General features: G+C 38.8%; 1 protein-coding gene across 8 annotated transcripts in view; it reads left to right on the top strand.

Moving 5' to 3' along the window:
- FRYL (FRY like transcription coactivator) overlaps positions 1–19,176 on the top strand; it is a 260,634-nt gene that overhangs the window by 105,181 nt on the left and 136,277 nt on the right. For all 8 annotated transcript variants that reach the window (XM_044225780.1, XM_044225783.1, XM_044225781.1 and 5 more), the window contains one exon: positions 11,646–11,845. In XM_044225780.1, coding sequence (XP_044081715.1) covers positions 11,726–11,845 — 120 coding nt within the window. In that variant the 5' untranslated portion in view covers positions 11,646–11,725. The remainder of the gene's footprint in view (positions 1–11,645; positions 11,846–19,176) is intronic.

Here is a 19,176-nt window from a genome sequence, read left to right on the forward strand (position 1 = left end):
AATTTTTTTGTGCTGTTGCATTTACTTGTCCCTTAACCTCCTGATGTTAAGTAATAAGGCAAGAGCCTGCATTTTTGTTTAGTGTCTGTTTTTAATTGAAGCAGATTTGGTGTGTTGAAACCTAGAATGGTGTATGCTCCTCATGTTTGGTAAATAATTTTGTTTTCTTTGTCTCTGACCCCTCGATTATCTGTAGAGTACGGTTATATCTCTTTGCCTACGTCTGAAGGGTGGGCCATACAGTTACAGTGCTTTCAAGAGTAATCCCAAGAGTGATAGAAGGAAATCTAAGGCAGTCTCAGCCCTTGTGAGCCCCTCTTACTTGGCTCCCAGTTAAGCTATTAGGAGGAAACCCCTCTGGTTCTTGTCTTCTCCCACTGTCTCAACCTCATGGGAATGGAGGATTTAGCCCCCTTATTAGATTGCGCTCAGCTTCTTGGAAGGCAGAGAAGATGGCTATACATCCATATGTAGTCGGTGGCTTCCCTCAGGCCCCGAGTCTACGTATATTTGCTGGACGAGGTCCTGCAGGGTCCTGGTGTTCCCATATTCCCTTCAGGGCTGTCCTGTCCTGATCCCCAGATTCTTGTCCCACTAGAAGAGGAAAGTCTGCCACAATAGCTTTTTTCACTGGCAACAAATGTTTTTATGGGAGGACAAGAGGAGAACAAAAACGAAAACAACTTTCTTGTTACTACTGATACGTACCCATGGTTGAGATAGAATTCAGCCCATTCATTTTCTTGAGGGAAAACAAAAGCTTAGAAAGGTTAAATAATATGACCAAGATTATAATGATACCAAGTAGCCAAGTCAAGTTTGGGCCCTGGTCTTCTGACTCCTGGGTTCATGCACATTTTAAAAATACCACATTATTTCTAGATTTTTAGAATAGTTCCTTAGCTGAGTTTCTGACGGTTCAAAGAGTACAAGGAAGTAATAACCTCAGGGAGATTCTAGCTGAGTGAATAATGGATTATTTAGAGATAGGTCATTTTTCTTGAGCTTTATAATAAGCGATATTTCTGTAGTAGACTTCAAGTAAAAAACACTGGAAATGTCCCAAGGATGTCATGGGACTTCTATGTTTAGAAACTGTTTTCAGTAGGAATAGTTTAGAGTAGGATAAATAAACATTTTAGGAGCAGATGTCCAAAGAACAAGCAAAAGTCTTAATTTTTCTATCCATTGAAATTCCACCAGAAGAAAAAAATGTTGGACTGAATGGTAAGAAAAATGATGGCATTCACACAATAGAAATTCAAAGTATTTATGATTAGAATTAGTAAGAACTATATACTCTGATTTTAAACATTAATAGCTTGAAGAGTGAATAAAAATTCAAATCCAAAACAAGAATTCTATAGATCTCTTATGAAAGAAAGTATACTTTGGGGAGGGCAGGTGGGGTACACAAAGGTAGATAAATTAATGACGATATGCTAGGTTCCAGACAAGAAGTCTTAATTAAGATGTCAGTTTTTTCTTAATTACTTTATGAAGATATTCATAAGCCTGGAAGTGTAAGTGAAAAACAGCAGCTGAGAAAATACTGAAAACTGTGAGTAAACAGCAGTATTTGTGCCAACAGATAATAAAGCCTATGATAAAGGTACAGTAAGTAAAAGGAGGTCCTGATACAAAAGCAGATTTTAAAAATTTGATGATGCATATGTTTTATTATCTCACCATGATCTTTCTACATTTGTTATTATGAGACTGTAGTTTCACTGTGTCATTAATTTGGTAAATTTGTGATCAAGAAAGGGACCGCAGCCTATCACTCCTCAAAAAGACAGGTATCCAGGTACAAGATTTAAAGGAACAGGCCAGTACAAATAGGCCTAAGAGGTACTCGCAGCCTACGTTGGGCCTAATTCACCTTCAGTCCTTTTCCTCTTTAAAAGAATCTCTTCACAGGGCACCTGGTGGCTCAGTTGGTTGAGCATCAGACTTTTGGGCTCAGTTCAGGTCATAATCTCAGGGTCAGGGATTGAACCCTGTGTGGGACTCTGTGCTCAGCAGGGAGTCTGCTTGAGATTCTCCCCTCCCTTCTTCCCTGCTTGCCCACTCTCTCTCATAAATAAATAAATAAATAAATAATCAGTCTTTTAAAAGAAATTTCTTCTCTCAGCTTCCCCTCTATGTATATAACCAGGCAGGGCAAAGCATCCAGAACCAGAATCTTTTTGTTGTTGTTTTGTTTTGTTTAGGATTTATTTATTTCACTCTATTTACTTATTTATCACTCCAAATAAACTCCAGTTGGATGACAGATTTAAATGGGAGGAGTAAAACTAAGTAAAAAAAAAGGAGTTAAAAGAAAATATAGGCAAATATCTATCAAAGTGGGAAAGCTTTTCTTTATAGCCCACTTTATGTAAAACCAACATATTTGATTTGAGAAGTAGTTATTTTAAGCGAATAGAATGTTAACAATCTAGACCTTTAAAGAATTAAAAAAAAAAAAAGGTTGCATCAAAATCTGGTGATTCTCAAGAAGGTAAAGCCACTGATCTAAAAGGTTCTTAGAAATTGAGGACCTGACTTCATTATTTCATGCCCATGTGACAAGCGACTTTAATTAGAAGTCAGCTTCCTCATCCTGATTGGACAGTCATTTGAAGAGGTATATACTGGATCTAGTCCCTGCTAGGAATTTTACCAGCTTGCTGTTAAACCCGTGGTGGCTTGAAATCAGCCATGATGACTACCTTTATACAATGGAAATGGGCAAATCCTATAAATCAGAACGTTTTTTTAAAGAGACATTTACCAGCATATCACTTGAAATAGGAATAAGTTTGTTAGAACCACAGAGAACAAACTGATCGTTACCAGAGGGGAGCTGGGCGAGGGAAGATAAATGTGATGGAGATCAAGGAGGGCGCCTGTGGTGATGAGCACTGAATAACGTGTAGAACTGTTGAATCACTGAATTGTACACCTGAAATGAAGATAACACTGTATGTTAACTATACTGGAATTAAAATAAAAAATTTAAAAAAAGGTTTATTAGGGTAACATGAGATAATGTGCAAAATACCTTGATAACGTATTAATAATGTTTCATTTCTGTCAGAAATAAAATGTCTGGTGTGAGTTTCCTGCATTTCTTTCTTTCTTTCTTTTTTTTTTTTTTTAAGATTTTGTTTATTTATTTGACAGATAGAGATCACAAGTAGGCAGAGAGGCAGGCAGAGAGAGAGAGGGGGAAGCAGGCCCCCCGCTGAGCAGAGAGCCTGATGTGGGGCTTGATCCCAGGACCCTGAGATCATGACCTGAGCCAAAGGCAGAGGCTTTAACCCACTGAGCCACCCAGGTGCCCCAGTTTCTTGCATTTCTGAAGAAATTTTGAGATTACAGCAAACTGTGTATGTGCACTGAAGTCATCAAATGACGCTTTCATATTATACCTCTCAACACCCACAGCATACCTATTATTTATCTTTATTTCCTCTTCTGATCCAGTTGCTTCCAATGTGCAGTTTTTCTCTGGATAGTTAGTTGAGAGCTTACAACAACCTAATTGGCCTCACCACCAAAAGTTGAAATTCGCTATTATTCCCTGATACTGATTTTGCTAACTTTGTTTCTCCTTTTAGTCTACATGTAACCTGATTTGTGTTTTTGACATTTTTATTTTTAATTGACTTATAATCTGTTTCCTTTTTCTCAGCTTGATCCAAGTACATTATTGTTTTAAGCTTTAGCTTGAGCTGTTGTTTATTTTGACTCTACCCAGGCGTCTTTGGTTCTGGCTGACAGGGATAGAATGGGCTTTTCTTTTGGAGTTTTTTGTTTTTTGTTTTTTTAAGATTTTATTTATTTATCTGAGAGAGAGAGAGAGCGAGCGCGCGCGCACAAGTGGGGAGGACCAAGAGAAGCAGGCTCTCTGCTGAGCTGGGAGCCCCATGCGGGACTCATTCCCAGGACCCTGAGATCGTGACCCGAGCTGAAGGCAGATGTTTAACTGACTGAGCCACCCAGGTGCCCCTTCTTTTTGAGTTAAAAAAACAAAACAAAACAAAACAACAAACTTTGTTTTTTTAGCACAGCTTAAAATTTACAGAAAATTTGAGCAGAAAAGTACAAGCAGCTCCCATGTACCCCCTTATCCTGCCCCCATTTCTCCTATTATTAACATTTTATATTAATGTGATATAGTTGTTATAATTTATGAACCTACTTGACACATCATAATCACCCAAAGTCCATAGTTTACATTAAGGTTCACTCTTTGTGTTGTCTATTCTATTGGTTTTGACAAATGTAATGATATGTTCCCATCATTACAGTATCATACAGAGTAGTTTCGGGATCCTCAGAATCACCTGTGACCCCCTATTCATCCATCTCTCCCTCCAACCGCTGGCGATCATGCTGCTTTTTACTGCCTTCGAACTTTTGCTTTTCTCTTAATGGCATATGGTGGGAATCATGTAGTTTTTCGGATTGGCTCCTCTCGCTCAATAATACACATGTAGGTTTCCTCTAAGTCTTTTCTTGGCTTAATCATTCATTTTATTTTAGCACTGAACAATATTCCATTATCTGGATGTGCCAAAGTTTATTTTTCCATTCACCTACCAAAGGACGTCTTGGGTGCTTCCAGGTTTTGGCAGTTATGAATAAAGCTGCTATAATTATTCATATACAGGTTTTTACGTGGACATGTTTTTAACTCCTTTGGGTAAATACAAAGGAGCATAGGTGCTGGGGTCATATGGTAAAAGGATGCCTACTTTGGTAAGAAACATCTAAACCATCTTCCAAAGTGCCTGTACCATTTTATATTTCCACAAGTGATGAATGACAGTTCTTGTTGCTCCATACCTGCCACTGACATTTCATGTTTTCAGTGTTCTGGGTTTTTGGCCGTTCCAGTAGGTGTGTGGTCGTATGTCATTGTCCTTTTAATTTGCAGTTTCCTGAACACCTGATGTGGAGCATCATTTCATATGCTTAATTGTCATCTCTGTGCCTTCTTTGTTGAGGGATCTGTTCAGATATTTGCCCCCCCTTTTTTCATTGGGTTATTTTCTTGTTGACTTTTAAAAATTCTTTATATGTTTTTGGATAGCGGTCCTTTATCAGATATGTATTCTGCAAAGATTTTTTTTCCCCAGTTTGTGCCTTGTCTTTTCATTCTCTCTCTCTTTTAAAAATATTATTTATTTGAGAGAGACAGATAGAGGGAGAACGAGAGAGAGCACAAGCAGGTAGAAGAGCAGAGGGAGAGGGAGAAGCAGACTCCCTGCTGAGCAGGGAGCCCGATGTGGGGCTCGATCCCAGGACCCTGAGATCATGACCTGAGGTGAAGCCGGACACTTCAACTGACTGAGCCATCCAGGCGCCCCCTCTTTTCATTCTCTTTACGGCATCGTTTGTAGAGCTGAAGTTACTAATTTTAATAAAGCTCAACTTACCAATTTTTCTTTCAAAGGCTTCCATTTGGGTGTTATATCTAAAAAGTCACTGCCAAACCCAAAAATACCTAGCTTTTCGTCTGCCTTATATTCTGGGAATATTGTAGCTTTTTATTTTACATTTAAATCTATGATCCATTCAGAGTAAATTTTGGTGAAAGGTGTCTGGGCTGATGATTTCTCTTCCGCCTCTGCCTGTGGATGTCCAGTTATTCCAGCAGCATCTGTGGAAGAGTCTCCTTTTCCCATTGATTGCCTTGCCTTTGTCAGAGAGCGGTTGACTCTGTGTGGCCCTATGCCTGGGCTCTCTGTTCTCTTCCACCAATCTGTTTGTTTTTTCACCAATACTACACTGTCTCTTTACTGGAACTTTATTTTATTTTTTTTTATGATTTTATTTATTTGTCAGATGGAGAAAGAGCACAAGCAGGGGGAGCAGCAGGCAGAGGGAGAAGCAGGCTCCCCGCTGAGCAAGGAGCATGATGCAGGGCTCTATCCGAGGGCCCTGGGATCATGACCCAAGCCAAAGGCAGACGCTTAACCGACTGAGCCACCCAGGTGCTCCTTTCCTAGGACTTTAAAGTGAGCCTTGAAATCGGGTAGTGTAGGTCCTCCAGTTTTTTTCTTCTCTTTCAGTGTTGTGTGGGCTGTTCTGGGTCTTTTGCCTCTCCATATAAACTTTAGAATCAGCTTGTTGATATCCACAATAGAACTTGCTGGGATATAGGCTTGCTTTTTCAAACTAAGAATTTTGGTTTAGCTTTTTAAATTCAGAAACATTTTTTACATTTGCTCTTGTTCCAAGGCCATTTACCTCATAATTTTTTTTTCTTGGGTGGTCATCAAAATTTTTATTGTTAGCTTGTGTAAGTAGTAATAATAATAAGTTTTCAAAAAAAAAAAGATTTTTTTATTTGAGAGAGAAGAAGTTGGGGTAGGGGCAGAGGGAGAGAATCAAGGTGAGGCTTGATCTCATAACCCATGAGATCATGATCTGAGCCAAAACCAAGATTCAGTCCCTTAACAGACAGAGCCACCCAGGTGCCCCACCGTGAAAGTAATAATTTTGATAGTAAGCAGTTGTATGGAACTTTGTTATTCTTCTGCATTTTTATACATAAACATATGTGTGTCATATGCCCATACATATAGAAATTTGTGATGATAAAGTAGGAATTTTTACCCCTAAAGACCTGTTCTCAGAGGTAAGCCAACTGTAGGCATTTTTCACAAACTCCACTGGGATCTTTTTGAACCACAGCTACCTGCCCCCACCCATTCCTATCTGAAATAACCCCATTGTTGAGAATCGCGCTGTATTTTGAGAGATGTTACTGTTTAGAATGCTGTGTGTAGGAACATAGTGGAAGCAAAAAAAAAAAAAAAAAAGCTGAGAATCGTTGCTATAAAGTAATAAAAAGGACGCCTGGGTGGCTCAGTTGGTTAAGTGTCTGCCTTTGGTTCATGTCATGATCCCAGGGTTCTGGGATCAAGTCACAATTGGGCTCCTTGCTTAGCGGGGAGCCTACTTCTCCCTCTGTCCACCCTTCTCCCTGCTTATGTTCTCTCTGAAAAATAAATAGATAAAATCTTTAAAAAAAAAAAGTGGTAAAACCAAACACATCTCATTTAGGAGTTACGTCTTCTCATTTGTCTGCTCTCTTTGACTAAATTTAAATTTATAAGGGTCTAGGTGTCTTAAGAGCATGAAAAAGATAATTATTTTAGTAAATATGCTAGGTACAGTGCTATATAAATAAGCTGTCCAAAAATACCATATTTATTTTTTATTTGCACTTTATCTAAAAGAAAGAATACGTATGCGAGCTTATATTCCCATGTTTTAGTTATTCAGGTCTTGCATTATTTTTGTCAGCAGTTAGAGTTTAGTGAATTATAGTCCAAGGATGCTTAATATGACATTGGGCTCCTAAAATTTGTAATTTAATACCTGAACTGCGTTCTTAAGAATTATGCTCTAGGGGCGCCTGGGTGCCTCAGTCAGTTGGGTGTCTGCCTTTGGCTTGGATCGTGATTCCAGGGTCCTGGGATTAAGCCCTGCATTGGGCTCCCTGCTCGGAGGAGAGCCTGCTTCTCTCTCTCCCCCTCTGCCTGCTACTCTGCTTAATTATGTTCTGTCTCTCTGTCAAAAAATGAATAAAATGTTCAAAAAAAAAAAAGAATTATGCTCTAACAGGTATGTCTTCGTTCTCTCATAAGCTTATATAAACTTTTCAAAATTTTATGATAACATACAGGTAAGTCTTACTATTTTACATTATAAAACATTTAACTCAAACAGTCAGATGATGTCAGGTTAATCTAGTTATGTGGAAACTAGTCTTTTCACCTTGTATAGAGAGATCACCCTTGTTCTTTAACTATTAGCAGAATATAAGAAAAATTCACACATCTTTACCAAAGCTGAACATTATAGTGAAATACAAAACTGGGAGAGGGGGCAACCACTTTGAGAAATGTTATCTAATTTTTACTTGTTTAAAAAACATTAGTGGAGTTAAATATTGTCTTTTGTCTAGTTTTCAGTTTGGGGGTGAGGGTTTTTTTCTAACTGACTTCATTAAAGTTTTGTGGATGGGGGTAAATTGATTAGCTCTGTGTTTGTTCTGTGTTGCAGATAGTCTTCTTGCCTTTTAATTTTTTTAAAAAAAGATTTTTTTTTATTTATTTATTTGACAGAGAGAGAGAGAGATCACAAGTAGGCAGAGAGGCAGGCGGGGACAGGATGGAAGCAGGCTCCCCACTGAGCAGAGAGCCCGATGTGGGGCTCGATCCCAGGACCCTGAGATCGTGATCTGAGCTGAAGGCAGAGGCTTTAACCCACTGAGCCGCCCAGGCTCCCCTTATTTTGGTTTTATGTACTTACTGCCTTATGACCTTTTCACACCTAACTCCATACATTGAATATTTTCCTGTGCCGTTCAGTATTTTTTAACGATGTCATTTCAACCATCTACAGAGCATTCTGTTTATTAGATTATAAAGATAATTTACTTTGCCAGTCCTTAACATCAACATTAGATTGTTTTACGACCAGAAATCTCATTAAGTATGTATATTCTGTATTACTTTTTGGTATTAATGGAGTCAACAAGCATTCATGAAATACTAAGAAATACAATTGAAATAAATTAATTTGATTTAAAAACATTCATTTTTCATAAAAATTGAATTTTCTCAAGCTTGAGATATTTTTATTTTAGAAGGTAGTGCAGATATTTGAAAGAGAAATCTTTAGTTAGAAGATAAGTGCAGGTTGTTCTGAAACTTTTGGCTTTATTGGCAAATTTCTTTTTTTTTTTTAATATTTTATTTATTTATTTGACAGAGGGAGATCACAAGTAGGCAGAGAGGCAGGCAGAGAGAGCGAGAGGGAAGCAGGTCCCCTGCTGAGCAGAAGAGCCGGATCCGGACTCAATCCCAGGACCCTGAGATCGTGACCTGAGCTGAAGGCAGAGGCTTTAACCTACTGAGCCACCCAGGCGCCCGGCAAATTTCTTAAAATATGCTATTTTGATGCCTAGAAATATTTGTTTATGCTTAATTTATACTTTTTAGGAAGTGTAAGACGGTAAAGGCAAATTATTTGAGAGGTCATTTTAGCTAAAGTTTTTTTCTTTTTTGGAGAAACTGTTAAAAAAAATGTCATTTAAAAAAGGTTATACCTTGGGGCACCTGAATGGCTTAGTGGGTTAAGCCTCTGCCTTTGGCTGAGGTCGTGATCTCAGGGTCCTAGAATCAAGAGTCTTGCATCAGGCTCTCTGCTCAGCAGGGAGCCTGCTCCCCCCCCCCCCCGCCTGCCTCTCTGCCTACTTGTGATCTCTCTCTCTCTCTCTCTGTCAAATAAATAAATAAAATCTTAAAAAAAAAATAAAAAGGTTATACCTCATTAAAGTCTAGAATTTAAATACCAGATCTATTACAAGGCTTCTTCAGGTACACTTACTGTAAAGTTAAAGCCAAAGAAAATTTGTAACTGCTATGATCTTATGAATCTTATTTCAAGGTTTACAAATCTTAATTAAAAGATATATTTTGTTAACTCTGACCTTAAGTCAAAGTCTCGAAAATGTTTTATCCTCGTTTTTATGTCTAAAATGTAAATTAACGTTCTGAAAACTATCTGAGTAGTTTTTGTTGTCATTGTTGTTTACTATTTTATGATTTCCTATGGTTATCCAACATAATAAGGGTATAAAATATAGAGTTCGCTTAATGATCCAAAATAATTTCTTTTAAGATCTCTATTTTTCACAATAACAGTTGTGAACAGATTCTCTCTTTTATAGTACACAATGTTGGATCATGGAACAGAGTAAACAAACAGGTCATTGTTTAAAATAAATAGTGTGTACTGTGTTCAAAGGACTGTGAATTTTTGTTTTGAATTGTTCTTATTATATAATTTTAGTTCTAGAATACAATACATAATATATTTTGATTTGGGAGTGTTGTAAAGATATTTAGTTTTAGGTGCAATATTAACAATTTGTAATATTCTTTAGATTATTTTTTAATATATAAGCATCATGAATGACTAATTTTTAATTTTGGTTTTGGAGGGAAAATACTCTTGTTTTGTGGAAAAATAAATAAATAAATATTATGACTAGGACATGAAGGGAGGCCAAGTATTTGGAAATTCTCTCAACAATTTTTTTTCTTAATTTGCAGTTATTTTTTCTGAAGTAAAATATTTGTATTTTGCAGTACTTTCCAGAATTTTCTTTTGGCATTATCATGTGTCACTTTTATTTATTTTGGCACACTATGGTATAGTAGGGTTGGGTTTGTTTGCTTTTTTGACAGAACAGTTTATTGGTTTGGAGAGTATGTATTTAGAATAAATTTGCCCCATAGTGATGTACACACATACGGAAATTCAGCATGTTTTCATGGAGGGGTTCGCTTTGGGCACACCTTATGCAAGGGCATGACCTGGAGATCAGGTTGGGGTAGAGAAGTACAAATTTGCAGGTTTTCAGTGAATATCTAGGCCACAGTGACGTGAGCTGAAGTTTGGGAAGGGAAGGGTCTGTGTTACACAGCCGGCTGAAAGACCGAGGTGACTGGATAAAGTGAAGATAGGAGGCCCAGCAGTCAAGAGGACAAAACCTGTGACGATAAAGAGCCTGTAGCAGTCGACGTGTGCTCTTTTTGTACCCCAGCTGGGGCAGGCACTGGGACGTCCCTATCTGAGGACATGGCACCACTGTCCTTTGAAAGATTGCAATAAGAATCCTACAAGTCATTGCCAATTCCTTTCCTTCACCTTGATGCCAGATTCACTAACACGTAACAAATGTCAAGTCCTTTCCTTCTCTTCTGTGCATTCCATCCTCTTACCCTGAGCTAGTATTGTCCTACCTGGGCCTGTGTAGTAGCGTCCCTGAGTACCCATGCCGCCTTCTAGTCCATTCTCTGGAGGAGCTGGAGAGATCTTTGAAGAGAAGCAAGATCCTATCCCTCTTCAAGTTAATACTTTCCACTGAATTTTAATTTCACTTAGAATAAAATCTGATTTCCTACAAAGTTCTAAATCCCTGACTAATGATTTTGACCTCGTCTGAAATTGCCTGTCACCCCAGCTTCCTCCCTTAAGCTCCAGCCACACTGGTCTCCTTTCTGTTTATCAAATATGCTCACTCAGTTTAGCGCTTTCTGTTCCTGGTGCTTTGCCTTGCTGCCTCTTTTTTGCTATCCAGATGAGTTCAAATGTAGCTTCTTCAGTGAGGCCTTTTCCTAATCATGCTTTCCCAAATAGTATCTTTCAGTACCCTAACCAATCGTGTTTCCTTTATTCCCATCTGTTTTATTTCCATCATTACACATCACTTTGCTTAGAATTGATAAATTAGTAAGTATTTATTATATACCCAGTATATGCTAAGCATTGTTCTAGGCACTTGGGATTTATTGAGTGAACAAAAAAGACAAAAGAGAATCCCTGTTTTTAGGAATTTCACATTAGTAGGGTCAAAAGAAAAACAGTACATAATAAACAACACATAACTAAATTACAGTTGGGTAGTTTGTGAGAATGTAGCAAGTATAATAAAGAAAAATAGAGTATGATCATATAGATTGGGAGACCTGGACAGAGTTTAGGGACAGGAAGCATATTAAATAGGGTGGTCACGGTGGGTCTCATCCTTGTGTTGATCATTAGAGTTCTTTTGTCTCTTCTATTTTTAGCTTCAGCACCAGTCAGCAAAGTGAATAAGTACTGTGCTTCCTCCAACTTTCATTCCACTTTGGGAAAAAAGAATATCATCATGTCAAGCATTACGATTGACCCAGATGTCAAGCCTGGTGAATATGTCATCAAGAGCCTCTTCGCAGAATTTGCTGTTCAGGCTGAAAAGAAAATTGAAGTTGTAATGGCTGAACCCTTGGTGAGTAGAGCTGACCTATAAATCTGAAATATTTTCTTAACTTTTGCACGAACCATTATAATACAAAGTTTCTAAAGGAAATAATGTGCTTGAAAAAGAATTAAAGGAAGCGAATCTGAAAAGGCTGCATACTGTAGAGTCCCAACTCTGTGACATTCTTAAAAAGGCCAAGCTATGAAGATGGTAAAATGACCCCTGGGGACAGGAGCTGGGGGTGGAGGGATGAAGAGGCAGAAGGAGGAGGATTTTTATGGCAGTGAAAATGGTATGTGTGATACTGCAGTGGAGGACACACGCCATCATACGTTCGCCCGTACCCACGGAACGTACAACGCCAAGAGTGGACTGTAATGCCAGTTACAGAACTTGTATGATTAGGAGGTTGTCATTGTAGTTTCTTCTGTAATAACAAATGTACCACTCTGGTGGGGAGGCTAGGCCAGTGTGGGATGGGATATGTGGGAAATCTGTACCTTCCGCTCAGTTTTGCTGTGAACCTAAAACTGCTCTAAAAAAATAAAGTCTAAAAATTAAGAGACAGATTAGTAAAGTGACGATCTAGAACGCTGTGATGACTTCAGACTGCGCCTTGTTAAGTCACCGCAGGTCACCAGAGAACAAAAATGGATTTTACCAACAGGAATTGTTGAGACCAGATAAAACATAAGAGAAAATCAAGGAAAATCTAGAATATTCTGCAAGTTGATGATATGGCAGTCGCCAAACTTCTAATAAAACTGTAAACTTATTTTTAGACGTAGAGTCATGCATGAGGCAAAGTTAAGCGTTCTGAGAAGCTCCTTGTGATTAGAGCTTACGGTAAAGAGGAAGGAAGAGAAAGAATGAAAACAAATATTTGAGTCAGATTCTGAGGGGCTGTGAAGGCTATTGTGATAGATAATACAGTGCATAGACACTCATAGGGAGAAGAGATTAAAAGCAGAGGGTAGAGGGGCCCCGGCTGGCTCAGTGGATACAGCTTATGACTCTTAATCTCTGGGTAGAGAGTTTGAGCCCCATGTTGGGTGTTGAGATTCCTTAAAAAAATACAGTCTTTAAAGGCAGAGACTACTGCTTAGCTCTTGTATATAATACAGGCTGGAATGAACAGAGTCTTGAATTAGGGCATTAACAGTGGGGTGGTTGAAGAAGAGAGTAGGATAACAGAATTAGTAGAACTCAACAAACAGGAGTAGGTGTTTTGAGGGAAAGTGAAGGTTAAAAGTTCTTTGACATGTTAGAAGAGATGATATTAGATTAAAGAACACGAGAATGTTATTGGGGTAGGAAAGGAGAATAAGATAATTTTTCTGGGTGAATGATAAGCTTGAGATACTGGTAATGTAAAACACGTGGAATTACTTTATTGGTAGCTGGGAATTCTTTGTCAGTGACCAGAAATGATTACCAGAAATAGAGATTTTGGCATCTTCTGTGAGAGGAAGTAGTAAAGCCAAGAGAGCAGATGATGATCAAGAGAGAGTGTAGAATGGCATTATTATTGTCAAATGATATGGAGGGGAAGAGTACAGTGAACACTGAGAGAAGTTACTGGACTTGAGAATTAAACAGCCTGAGAAGAGTTTTAGTAGGGTGATGCAACTTTAGGAAATATCTTTAGGACTTTGAAGGGGTTGAATCTGTGATGTATCAAGACCACAGTGTCAGTTAAAATTAGGATGGTCACAATGAAGGTGGAGGTGGGGTATGTCACCGCTGGAATTTACTTACTCCTTACACAACTGGGTTAAGGATAGGTTTTCACCAGTGATCTGAGACCCCAGGCGTTTGCTCCTTGCCTGAAGCTCAAAGCCACGGAATGGCAGAATGAGAAGTTAGGCACAGTAATGGCTTCAGAGCCTGTATACTTACTCACTTTGCTGTACTTCCTGCCTAGGAAGGAAGTGGGGAAAGGAACAGAAGAGAGAACAGGTGATAATCTAAGAAGGGTGGGAAGTTGAAGGAGGTAATATTCTGCGTTCTTAAGTCCTACTTCACTAAGAAAAGTAACGTGGCTAAGATTGCAAAGGGATGTGAATGGGTCTGCGCATGCCTGCGAGCGAGTTTCTTGCTGTCTTTAAGTAGAGAAGAAACTACTGTGAAGAAAGCAACTCCGCAAAAAGTGTTTGGGGTCCGGTAAATAATAATATATAAGAGAGCATTAGCCACAATGTATGTTTTAAAACACAGCTCACTGTATTCCGTTTAAATCATTCCACAGTTGCTTTCTATGTACCACATTAATGATTTTGTTTTGATCGGTGCGTATACATTTATAACAGGTATATAAAGTTCCCCCTTAGAAACAAGGTTTATAACGGGGCGCCTGGGTGGCTCAGTGGGTTAAGCCTCTGCCTTCAGCTCAGGTTATGATCTCAGGGTCCTGGGATCGAGTCCCGCATCGGGCTCTCTGCTTGGCAGGGAGCCTGCTTCCTCCCCCTCTCTCTCTGCCTGCCTCTCTGCCTACTTGTGATCTCTCTCTGTCAAATAAATAAATAAAATCTTAAAAAAAAAAAAAAGAAACAAGGTTTATAAGGACCTGTAGGTATGAATTAATGGTTATGAGGTTTGATTATTGATGTGCTTAATCTATAAAGTGTTATTTTCTTCACTGGTGGTCTGTGAATTACTCTGTAGTATGCTACAGTAGCTCGTTTAACCGACATACAGTAAGAAAGGGAATCACTTTAAAAAAAAAGAAACATTAAAAAAGTTTTTGGCATATGGTCACTTGTTGATAGTACTGTATTATAAACTTGAAATTTGCTGAGAGTAGACCTTAAATGTTCTCACCCCCCCAAAAAAGGTAAATATGTAAAGTGATTGACATGTTAATTAACTCAATGTGTACATACACCAAATCATCACATTGTACACTTCAAACACATTATAGTTACATTTGTCAGTTCTAACTCAGTAAACCTGAAAAAAAGAAAAATGTTTATGAAAAATTTCAAGTTATATATAAAAGTATAGATTATAGTGTGATGAACCCTCTAAAACCCATTGCCTGCATTTAACAGCTTTCTTTCCTTGTTTTTTAGTCTTTTTTGTTTTTTAAGATTTTATTTATTTATTTATTTATTTATTTTAGAGTTTATTTATTTATTTGGCAGAGAGGCAGGCAGAGAGTGAGAGGGAAGCAGGCTCTCTGCTGAGCAGAGAGCCCGATACGGGGCTCGATCCCAGGACCCTGAGATCATGACCTGAGCTGGAGGCAGATGCTTAACCCACTGAGCCACCCAGGTGCCCCCTACTTATTTATTTTTTAAAGATTTTATTTCTTTATATAAATAAAAGAGAGAGCAAGCAAGCACAAGCGGTGGGAGGGACAGAGGGAGAGGGAGAAGCAGACCCCTGTTGAGCAGGGAGCACCTTAAGGGGCTCAATTCCAGGACCTCAAGATCATGGCCTGAGCTGAAGGAAAATGCTTAACTGATTGAGCCATCCAGGTGCCCCTAAGGATTTTGTTTTTTAAGTCCTCTCTTTTCCCAACATGGGGCTCAAACTCACAACCCTGCTATCAAGAGTTATACCTTCCACCGACTGAGCCAGCCAGGTGCCCCTGGCTTCAGCAACTATCAACTTGCACAGCACTTTTAAAAAACACTTCACCTATTTTATAAAATACTTATTTACTTATTATTTTAGAAAATATTTAATAAATAGCAACATGTGGTATGGTCCTGTCAGCTCTCAAATATTATATATTAAAGGAAGTTTAATTTTGACATATAAAGTTCTTGAGAGTAAAAGTGTTACAAGAAAATATGGGTGAAATTACCTAATTTGAGTTTATAAAATGGTGATTTTTTTATCTTCCTCCTTTCTTTTTCTTCCAATGCCGTGGTCACTATCCTAGCTCAGGGTCAGCTTCGCTCATAGTAGGTCATTGCAATAACCAGAAAGTAAGTGGTTTGTCACCTTTCCATTTGTCTTGCTCTCACCAGACTTTGCTTCATCTAAAACAAATATTATTACCTTTTTCCTTTAAAAATCTTGCTGACTTTTTGTTGCCGTGGAATGAATTCAAGTTCTTGGTGGGTCATTCTGGCTCCTTCACAGTCTTCTTGCGATTTGTATAATGTCTCATCACTCTCTTACCCTCATGTCTCCTATGACACTTAACGTGTCCTCTATATATTCTTTTGTCCTGGTGTGTTCTTCCTTTTCTCTTGATCCAAAATACTCTGAACTCTTCTCTATTTTAAGCCTCTACTCATCCTTCCAGACTTCCCACATGTTCCCTCTCTCGTAGTGATTCTCTTCAACCTGTACGAATCTTCGTTTTATCATCAAAAGTTTTCATACTCCTAGATTCTGACATTGTCCTGTTAATTGCTTACGTGTTTATCTCCCCTGATGTGAGCTGCTTGATACCAGGACCCAGGTCTCCTTTGCCTTTTTATAGTCCTGCCTGTGGTGGTAGATGCCTAGTAGAAAGTGAGGGGTAAAGAGTTGTATGTTAACTTGACTTTAGCCTTACAGAACATCAATGTGTCATGTAGCCTTTGTTCTCTAAAGAAATAGAATATCCTCATTCTAGCCATAGCTTTTAATAGTTCTTTTATAACAGTCTGAGGCTGCCTATATTTTATTCTGTAATTTAGTAGCTAATTAAAGAGACATCTGCTATGTAGTCGGAGATTATAAAATTTGGTGAACAGTGGTGAGGTTTCCATCAGAAAATTGATGTTTTTACCCCATCATTGTACTTAGAAGAAACACTCCCTGCTTACTCTTCCTGACATACCAGGAAACCCCCAGTGTAATGGACTGTAGCAACCAAGGACAAAGTCTGTTAAGCATCCGACTCATGGTTTTGGCTCAGGTCATGATCTCAGGGTCCTGGGAACGAGCCCCACATTGGGCTCTGGGCACAGGGTGGAGTCTGCTTTGTCCCTCTCCTTCTGCTCCTCCCCTGCCCACCCACCCCCCAGAATAAATTTTTTAAAAAAAAATTTTTTCCAAAAATTTTAATCTAATCTTTAAAAAAGATTAGACAACGATACATCTAATCTAATACTGTGACAGTGGCGATATTACAGCTTCAAATTTGTTTATCGTGATTTCGTTTATTGTGAAATTTATTCAGTATTTTTATTTTAGTAAAAACAACCATCTAAGATGAGTCTCTCAAATTCTTGAATGAAACTCTTGCAGGCTCACTTCAAAGAAACTAGCATTCATGCATTGTTACATAAAAGGATACTAACATGTCTCATCATTAGTCGGACAGTAAGTTACATAAAAACGTAGAAGCACAGATGTGAAGGGATTTTGCTAAAAGAGTTAATCTACCACTAAAATGAGAGAACTGGCCTTCTCATTCTCATATTGGAAGCCATAATAAAATTAGTGGAGCTTGATTTTTAGCCACAACTTCATTTCCATTTTAGGGGGAAGATTGGGGAAGGAAGGCGATCACTGATTGAAATTGCAGCTTGAAACCACAATCCAGTACCTTAGATCTCTTCCCCCCTGAAAGGAGGTGGATCAATCCTTGGTTAATGATCCAGGCACCTCTAGCTTATCTGTTAATCTTTTAGATTGCCAGTGACTAGAAAAGAAGATAAGAAAAAAGGCTTTAACCAATCACCTGCTCATTTAGACTTCATTTGGTTTAGGCCCAGCATTTTTACAGCTCCGAAATAGCCAGTTTTTTTTTTTTTTTTGAGAATATTAAGTACATTTATTTAATTAAAAAAAACTTCTCATATGATCTGTTTCTTCTAAAAGTTTTGCCTCCTCCTTACATGTATGCCTGTTGTAATTTGTTCTATTTTACAACCAAGGCATGAAACAGACCAGAAACCTGGGTGTGTCGGCCTTTTTGACTGTGGTCTTCAGTGTGTAGTCATCTGAATGAATCATCAATGTCAGGTCTATTTCTGGGGTCTGTCAGGGTCCCTAGGGAAGGTCCTTCCAGTACCCCAGATGGGAGGCTTTAGCTGATGACCTAGGGGTCTCGAGGCTGAAGATAACTGGGTTTGTTGTATTTGGTACATAGATGTTTATTTGAGCTCCCTGTCTTCAGTGTGTTATCTCGTCTTACACTATAGCGTCCACCAGTCAGCATTTCTGTTTCGCCCTGTCCTGAGAAGGACAACTGTTCCGTGGGGAAGGTGGAAAGACAGAGCTGGTGAAGGGAAGGAAAGAGAGGGTCTCGGTTTTCCTTAATCCTTCAACCAGCCGGCTTGTCTTTGACTCCACCTTTACCTACACTTTCAGAGCACTGAAGTTCTCCAAATCCACAGGAATTGCAAAGCACTGACGGGATTATCTTTCCTCCACCCTGTGTGGCAAGCTCACCCACTTTCCCCCTGTTGTGACTCAAATGTCATCTTCTCTATGGTCCTTCTGTCTAAAATCTCACCCTGCATTCCAGCCTCCTATCCTGAAGTCTGTCTAAGAGAATAGACATTTTAGTTGGTTCTCTCATTAGACTTTTAGCTTCATGAGGATGGGGATTGTTTTCCATTTTGCTCGTGGTTGTGTCTCTACAGCCTAGAACTGTGCCTGGCATACGGTACACTCAGTAAATAATTCAGGTGAATGAGTGAGTGACTGTGGAGAACAGACACCCAACTTTCCCCGTTGCCCACTTAGGGCTCACTCTTGTTGGCTGAAATGGCTTGGTTGGGCTTTACTGTCTCTCGCATTCTCTCTACCCTTTGGTTTTAATTTTTAAGTCTTCTAAAAATTCTTTTACTGTTGTCTTGGTCAGGTTTTAGGAGAGAATGGAGGCTCTGTGTGTGTCAAGCCTGCTCTCTTTAATCCAAATTATTGAGGTATTTCCACATCATTGTTAACACTACCAGAATCCTTTCAGTAAATGCTCTTGCTTTCCCTGCAGGCTACATGCTCCTCTTGGTACATATGTGCTACTTAAGGAATCAATTTAGAACATAAAGATTGGGAACCTTAGAATATTCGATCTTTAGATTTTTTTTCTTTTTTTCTTTTTTTTTTTAAGATTTATTTATTGATTTATTTATTTGGGCGGGGGCATGGAGAGAGGGAGAGAGAATGCCAAGCAGACTCCCCGCTGAGTGTGGAGCCCACTGCAGGGCTCTGTTGTGCAACCCTGAGGTGCATGACCTGGGCTGAACTCAAGAGTTGGAGGCGCAACCGACTGGACTACCCAGGTGCCCCTCAATGTTAGTTTTTTATATTATTATGAAATAATGACATTATAAAAAGTGGAAATAGTTCTAAATTTCATATAACAAGAGTAAGGACTCCTGCATTCTGTATCAAGATAAACACTGTCCACAGTTTGTAGTCCATCATTTTCCATGTCTGTTAGCCATCTCTGTAGCATCTGCCAC

This window comes from Neovison vison, chromosome 11 (assembly GCF_020171115.1).
Source record: "Neovison vison isolate M4711 chromosome 11, ASM_NN_V1, whole genome shotgun sequence".
NCBI classification, from domain to species: domain Eukaryota; kingdom Metazoa; phylum Chordata; class Mammalia; order Carnivora; family Mustelidae; genus Neogale; species Neogale vison.